Source organism: Lemur catta, chromosome 7 (assembly GCF_020740605.2).
Source record: "Lemur catta isolate mLemCat1 chromosome 7, mLemCat1.pri, whole genome shotgun sequence".
Lineage (NCBI taxonomy): Eukaryota > Metazoa > Chordata > Mammalia > Primates > Lemuridae > Lemur > Lemur catta.
In genome coordinates, this window is record NC_059134.1 from 102192252 (window position 1) to 102200499 (window position 8248).

General features: G+C 50.9%; 1 protein-coding gene across 4 annotated transcripts in view; it reads right to left on the minus strand.

Annotated features, from left to right (window-relative positions):
* Positions 1-6742, minus strand: part of NADSYN1 (NAD synthetase 1) — a 31492-nt gene extending 24750 nt beyond the window's left edge. For 2 of the 4 annotated variants that reach the window (XM_045558209.1, XM_045558208.1), the window contains exons 1-5: positions 6541-6742; positions 5273-5333; positions 4933-5049; positions 2018-2071; positions 1367-1456 (exon numbers count right to left, since the gene is read on the minus strand). In XM_045558209.1, the coding sequence (XP_045414165.1) occupies positions 1367-1456; positions 2018-2071; positions 4933-5049; positions 5273-5333; positions 6541-6625 (407 nt within the window). In that variant the 5' untranslated portion in view covers positions 6626-6742. Of the gene's footprint in view, positions 1-1366; positions 1457-2017; positions 2072-3819; positions 3862-4932; positions 5050-5272; positions 5334-6337; positions 6357-6540 lie in introns of those variants that run through there. The other 2 variants (XM_045558210.1, XM_045558211.1) reach the window with 2 other exon arrangements.
* Positions 6743-8248: the final 1506 nt, after the last annotated feature.

The window sequence follows — 8248 nt, forward strand, 5'->3', positions numbered from 1 at the left end:
GCAGAGAGGACTAGACTACAACCTCAGTGCCTGCCAGTCACAAGGAGCAGCGAGCTCGCTCACCCTGCAGAGACCCTGAACAGTCCGTGTCGGGCAGCACCAGGTTCTAGAGGTGGGTTGGAAGCAGCTGATACCTGGACGTCTCCCAACCCTGCACATCACCCCGCCAGAGACTAGAGTCTGCACCAGTGAGACACTGGTGCCAGAACACCAGGCTGGGGAAAGCAGGTAGGGAAGGGGGTGGTCTCAAGGCTGAAGATCAGGGTGTGTTAAGTTAAAGTCCAAGTAGCTGAGTATGGACACTCAGCCCAAGAGATCCAAAGATAGCTTTTTCTGGAGAGAAATTAAAAAGCAAACATTTATGCTATATTCATCTCAACACATGCTAAAAAGACATTTGATAAACTCAACATCCATTCTCAATTAATTGAAAAATGCCCAAAGTAAAAATAGCTAGAGATAGCTATAAATTCAAAACCTAACACGGAAACAGAAAGAGCTTTCCAAGTTAAGTCAGGAAAAAGACAAAACTGCCCAAAGAATTTTGTTCTAGAAATTATCTAGACCATCATTCTAGAAATGTTGGCCAGCACAAGTTAAGAAAATGAACTGAGAGGGGTAAACATTGGAAAGAAAAAGTAAAACTAGTTGTATATTATATAATTTCCACTTGAGAGGAAAACCAAGAAAATCTACAGAATAACTATTAATACTACATACAATAAAAAAATTTAGTAAGGTGGTCAGTTCTAAAAGCAATACACAAACATTAAAAGCTTTCCTACATCAAGATATTAACCCCTTAAAAAACATAATGTTAGGGTCTATTTACAATAGCAACAGCAATAAACAAGTAGGAATAACTGCAATAAAAAATATAGAGCAAGGTTCCTCAACCAGGGGCGACTTGCCCCCCAGGGGACATCTGGTAATGTCTGGGGACATTTTGGGTTGTGGCATGGGTGGGCACCTACGGGGGACCAGAGATGCTGCTAAACTCCTTACAGTGCACAGGACACCCCCCTCAAACAAAGAATGACCCAGCCCCATGTGTCAACTGGGCTGAAGGACAGAAACCCTGATACACGGGATCATTCAAGACGGCAGGGACATTTCCCTCAAAGCGACTGCTGATCACTGACTGATGACGGGGAGAGTTTGTGATCTGTGACGGACTTGGCTACAATTTAATCAGCAGCATCAAGATAGCCACGTCCAAATGACAGGCACCAGGGGCCAGGGACCTGTTCTGGTGGTCTCGTGTGTCTCCTCCCGTGCTGTGGGACTCAGGCTACACTCAGTGAAGATGCTTAATAAGCCTCCAAGGAGCAGTCAGAAATCACACTCCCGTGCACCTGCGACTCACCGACTCTTGCACCATGGGGTAAACCAGCGCAGCTCGCGGTAGTTGGCTTCGTTGGCCAAGGCCATCTTGGGTCTGATGAGCAGGATCCTCCTGCAGGCAGGGGAACAGGGTGGCTCACACCGAGCTCCTGAGAGGCATGTGCCACAGCCAGTGGCCACCACCACCAAAGGGCCAGGTGACGCCACACAGAGATAGCTCAAAAATGGGGCCCTGAGCAAATCTCTTTCCCTCTCTGGGCTTCAGCTTTCTGTCTACAAATGGTTCCCCACGGCTCCATCCATCCCTGACTGTTGATGGTGACAGCAGCTCAGACCCCGCAGGTGTGCACCTTGCTGGCAGCTGAAGACAGGTCCGTAAGGAGACCTCGTTCATCTAGACTGGCTTCCAGGCAACAAGGACCTGCATTCCCAACTCCACCCTCTGGGTGTCTTTCTTTTTAAAACCTGATGAGGCCTGTGGTGGCTGAGACCCAGAGCGGCAAACTCACTCGAATCACCTGCTGGGCACATCAGTCCTTGCTAACAGTCGGGTATTTCCAGAAGCAGCCTCCCGGCCAAGGCTCCCAGGGCACCAGCACATGTCCCCCAGCCCTCCAGCTGAGAGCCCGGGAGACACACACCTGTCACCCTCCAGGGGCAGGGGAACACCTACCTGTTGAGAAATATCACTCTGCAGTTGTAGCGGACATTTCGGTGCATCACAGGCCTGCAGGAGAAAGGGAAGGTGCACCTCTGTCTGCCCCACTACGAAAACACATGGCTACAGCTCTAGAATCAAACATTCCGTTTTAATATGAAGCTTGCTCAGATACTTTAAGGGAACAGCAAGGCTCTTCTGTGGCATTCTCAAATCAAACCTAAAAATGAGCTGAATGGTTCTGCCACCCAGTGGCACAGACTCTTGGACTGGAAGACATTCTTCTCAATTAAGGGCAAAGTCATTCACCCTCAGGGCCCCTCCCGATCCTCCTGGACCGTTGTCAGGCCTTCCACAGCTGCCACCTGCCACCGTCCTGCCCACACCTCGGCTGCTTCTCACCTCTCCCCTCCTAACCACCTCATGTGCCAGCACCCTGCCTCGGTCCCCTCCCCTGCACCTCTCCCGCCTGAGCTCTCCTGCTCACGGCCCAGCACATCACAGGCTCCTGGGTGGGCGGCCCAGGCCCAGGCATGGAACAAATCATTCCATTCACTGCTCTGCTCAGCCCCTTCCCAGGACTAGACATGGCCCTTCAAGATCCTGTCACCTCTCTGGACAACCTGGTTAACTCTTCCCTGTAGATAAGGGGCCCAACACTTGAGCCCGGCCCAGAGTGAACGACAGGAGGCCCAGGGCAGAGCGCAGCAGGCACGGGGAAAGATGACCCTTCCAGAAGCACCGAGGGGATGTACCGTCAGACAGCAGTGAGGACAGCACGCCCAGGGATGTGCCTAAACACAGCACAGCTTTGCGGGGGAGAAAACCTGGGAACCAGTGTGGACTGCAGAGTCAGGTTGCTGGGGTTCAGATTCCAGCTTTTCCACTGGCTAAGGACCCCGGCCTCAATTCCTCCCCCCAAAAGTAGGGATTAAAGGGCACCACCCCTGCCCAACCCCCAGTCCTGCCACAGCACACGACAGCCACCGTGAGCGGCTGGCTCCACACGGCTTCCATTCCTTGCCGAACCAGAACCCATCGCAGGATGAACACAACCATGTTCTCATTTGTACGAAGTACATATAGAGTGTGAGGGAAATGCTTTAAAGAAAACACAGACCCTCAGTAAATAGCTGCTCTCTAACTAGAGCAAGCCATTTGAACAAAACCAGAAACAAACAGAAACAAAAGATCACAGGGGGCTTTCACTACATGAACATTTTAAAGCTTAATATATACAACAAATTTCAATAGTAAGCAACATACAAGGTAAAGTAATTTTAGCCTATAGGGCAACAGGTTGATATCTTTCCTATATAAAGAACTCTTCAAATAAATGAGACAGAAACAATTGTAGACAAAAGAAAAGGCAACTCTCAAACAGTGTTACGAAGGACCAACAAACAGAAAAAATGTTCAACTCCATAAGCTATAAAAGCAAATAAATAATATAGTGAGTTTTTTTTTTTTATCATCTACCATTCTAAGGTTTTTTTTCCCCGCGTCAGTCAGCGCTAAGGACGGCACACCTCTAATTGCAGAGGGACTTAGCACCCTCTTCCTGGAGGATCATTTGGGAAGAGAATTCAAACGGAAGGTGTCAATGACACTATGACATAATTCTTATTTTGTCCAATGGAGCTTCAAAAGAAAAATATCCTCAAATATGAGTGTTACCATTTTAAGGGTAAAAACTAGAAAAATAAAAATAGGATTATAAATTCCAAGCCAGCAGAGCAAAGTTTGAGCAAAAATAAACAAAAGGCAAGACAAACAAACAAACAAAAACCAAAGAAGCTAACGAGTAGGAAACTTACGAAAACAACCAGAACAGTCTGTGTGTTCGGCTGAACCATCCATGGCTCCCTCAAAGATGTCCATGTCCCAATTGCTGGGGCCTGTGAATATGTGACCTTATGTGGCAAAAGGCACTTTGCAGGTGGAGGAAGTTAAGGACCTGGAGAGGGGAGATGACCCTGGACAATTGGGGCAGCCCAGTGTGACCGCAGGGTCCTTATGAGGCTGAGGGCCAGAGGAGGAGACCTGCCGATAGAAGGACCAGGGCCGAGGTGGCTGGCCAAGGCGATGATGCAGGTTCCCCCCAGCACCTCCGGAAGAAGCGAGACTTCCTGCTGATCCACTGACCTCTTGGCTTGACCTTCAGAACCACCCGATAAAAAATTTGTGTAACTTTTGTGTTTCTGGTAATTTGTCACAGCAGCAACAGGAAACGAACATAGTGCACAATATTAATAATCATCACTGATGTGACCACACTGGATTAAAAATCCCATCTATGTACTCCTTGGAAGAGACCCTACTAAACAAAGGGCAAGATGAACACTAAGGGGCAGGACAGTACCCACAAGGCAAATGTTAAAGAAAAGCAAGCGAAGGTGCCACCTGCCTGCACACCAGATAAAGCGGAGCCGAAGGACAGGAAATGGACATGGTGTGAGGCCAAGCGGTAGGACACTGGCTACACAAAGTGTGGCGCAGACACACAGCAGAACAGCATGTGTAAGTCCTGCCGGGGGAAGCTATGCCCTCGGAACCTACACCACGGGGAACCAGGCAGTCGTGTGGATGTGGAGGACGTGGAACCATCCCTGAGACTCACTGCGAAAGAATAAAGCTCTCTGCATGCAGTGGGAAGAGCCCTGAGCCCCCATTTGTGCTCGTGTGCTCGTGTGCACAGGAGCTTCCAGAAAAGCTAACAAAGACTGCTTCCAGGAGCTGCGTCCGTGGGAGGGGGTGGTGAGGGAGGGGCTGAGAGAGGAACAAAACCCACTTCTCAACATGAGGCTTCTGTGTCTCTGGACACGCACACATTCCACACGCCTGAGTGTAGGACGGTGCATGAGAGATCACGCCCTCGAACTCGCCTTGCTTCTGAGCTTGCCCTTACCCACGCTTACACTGGCACTTACATCCCCACGTCGCAGATGATGTCCTGAGTGACGGGAGAGTCCAGAAGGGCAGCCAGGACTTGAAACGAATGCAACAGGGTGTCCGACTCGTAATAATGATCCCAACATCCGTAGCCACTGCAGAGAGAGTGCAGGCAGGTGAGGCCCACACCCAACCCAGGTAGCTGGGGAGGGCGAAGTCTGTGGGCCAGTCACGTTGGAAAGTGTCGGGGGAGGTGGGGGCTGGGTATTGGTGTTTTTTTCCAAAGCCTCTGATTCCACTGGGCTGCCAGAGTTAGAAGCACTCTACAACCAACAATGCATTTCACCACTACCCTCCTGTTTGTGTGTCTGTTCTCACCATATTTCCAGCTCTGGTCCAAGCCTGTACTTTGCTCCTCTGCTTTTGGCAATTTCAATACCTATATGTACAGACAGAGAAAGGGGGGGGGGACAATTTCAGCACCTACAACATGTTCAAAGGCAGATGCTACAGTACGAATGATAAAAAAACAAACCAAAATGCCCTGTGACCTCTCTGCCCTGATGCAGCCAGTCCTCCTGTTGATAGGCTGGCAGCAGAGGACACACCTGTACACACCTGCTTATGCCTGCAGGAAATGAGAAACAGGGAGGACTTGCAGGTCTGACCCTTAGCACCCCGGAGGAGGTGGAGGAAGAGGAAAAAAATCACACCCTGATAGTTTATTAACAAGTAGAGGCCCAAGATCATCTACAGGAAAAGGGCAGGCGTGAAGGATTACAACCCCACAGGGGTAGCAGTGTCAGGGTTTGGGCAGCACCTTCCAACATGCAGTCTAGGGAGAAGAGGCCACCCAGGTTCACTTCACACCAACTGGATTTGCTCTGAGCTCTGATTAGATGAAAGCAGGTTGATACTTAAAAAAAAAAAAAAAAAGATGAAGGTCCAAGGCACATGGCCGATAAGCGGCCAGCACTTGAGACACTCTGTGTTCATTTGTGCTGGCACACACTTTTGCAGTAAGCAACCCAGCACAAGACAACCTGGGGTGACTGCACCTGCAGGTTTGCCCATGGTAGCCCCAGTTTAGGTGTAGGTATAATAGTCTGACCTTTCACTCTTCAAGGTGAGCTGATATGAACCATAATTAAATGGTGATGCCTCAACAACCACACTCTAGTCTCTAAGCTGGCAGCTCACCCCTCATTCTACTTCCCTCTTTGGGATGCCTCCTCCCAGTGCCCACCCACCAGCAAGGCGCTCAGAGACTAGAGACCATCCAGTCTCTGGTCTCTGCAAGACATCCTCGCCAGTGGTCAGCCACCCGTCCAAACACCTCCGAGACTGGCAGTTCAGCCCCAAGCTATGCCACGTGGGACCTCGACATATCTGAAGGCAGGTGCGTCCCCGGCCCTCCCACCCCCACCTCCAGACTTTTCCTACCGGTGCCTTATATACCACATGTCCCCAGAAACTGTAAACAGCCCTGGGCACTTGCCACTGCCGCGGTCATTATCCATTATCTTATCTGTCCCGACGCCCACAGCTGCGAGTTTCTGCAGGGCAAGGCTGTGAGGGCGCCACCGGCAAGCCGCGGCCAGGCCAGGGTGGGCGTTAGCCACGCCCCGCCCCGCCCCCAGACTCACTCTTTAAAATCCTTTGCAAATTGCCCTCGAAGTCCAGGGCCCACTGGTTGAGCGCGCAGGTGGCCACGGTCACCTTCCGGCCCATCCTGGCGGCAGCCTCCCAAACAGGAGGCAGGTCGGAAGATGGTGAGCCCCGCCGTCCTCCAAGTGAGGAGGGCAGCCCGTCGCCGGACCTTCCGGGTCGCCCCGCTGTATCCCCGCCCGTCCGGGGATGGCCCTCCCCTCGCCCCGCCCACCCGCGAGGCCTCGCCGGGATGGGACAGCAGAGTCCAGAGCTGCCGGGCAGGCCCCGCCCCGCCCTCGGATCGCCCCTCCCACCGACAGCCACGCCCTCTCCCCGCCCTCTCGGCGAGACGGGCGCCGCGGATCAAGGCTGCGCCTGCGCAGCGAGGGCCCCGCCCCGCCCGCGGACGCATACCCGTGCCTGCACGCGGGTGGAGAACACGGCTCCGCCCACCCCGTTTCTTTATTCAGCAGCCGCTTGGCACTGCCAGCTTAGACACGTTTTATTTTCATGCACTGGGAAATCTTCCAGACACACCAAAGGAGTAAAGCGTATGACAAAGAACACTCCTGCCCCACCTGCCCGGCAGCGGACGGAAATTCATTAGCTCTGGGGCCATATGATGTGCCGATAAAACTTGATTTTTGTCCCCTGTGGTAACAGAGCCATTCTTTTGATTATTTTTCTGCAGTTTGGCATTTCGTTGTAGGAATAAAGCACAGTGCATCCATCCAATAACGGCTGGGCCTTGAAGTTACTAGCGGCGTTCTGCCAACACGCGGGCACACACCTGTACACCGCTATTTCCATTCCTGCGGGGTTCGCCTTACTCGGTGGCCGCCTTGCCCGTTTCTCCAGCAGCCTTGCTGAGCAGTAGGGTATGCGCATGTTCAGCCTTACTAAATATTGCCAAATCTCTTCTCAAGGCACTTGCGCTGATTCTCCACCCTCAGTTTCTCTGGTTTTTTTTTTTTCCCCAACTTTCATCTGTAATCCATCCAGGGTAGGAATCCATTTTCCCGTAGGAGTAAGGAGCTGTCTCACCAACCTGCTAGAGCAGGTCATCCTTCTCTGTCGTACATAGGCTTGTTTTCACATTTTAATCACTTTTTCCCCTGTCTATAACATAATGCTTGTTCATGACACACAATTTGAAAACTCGAGAAAAGCACAAGAACATTATACATGATAATTTATTTAATTCTCACATCCTCCCCTTCGGGTAGTTTTCATCCCTCCTCTCCACTCTGAAATCCACAGGGGCTTCCCCTGTTCCTTCAGGTCTGTGCTCAAATACCTCCTGCCAACAATAGCTGATTCCAGGCCTGGGGCAGAGAACATGAGGATCCTGGAACATTTCGTTGTCCCAGAAAATAAGTACGTTCTCAAAAAATGATGGGGACATGCCACTTGAAAAAAGGAGGCAGTTTGAAGGGGGTCCCACTGGCCAAATATGGGACAACACACTACGGGATCAGAACTGAGCGAGTTAAAAAAACTTCAGTAGTCGATATTGACAAAAATGAGTAAAAGAGAGGAATTTTTTACAGAGGAAGGCTGGTTGATATATAATACTTTATTACCAAATGTTGAAGGAATGATGAAATTAGAAAGTCAACACTTTGCACCAAGAAGTAAGTGATTTAGGTGGGAGTCCGCATTAAATGGTAGGTCACTGGGTGAAAGGTTGTTTGGGAGCATCAT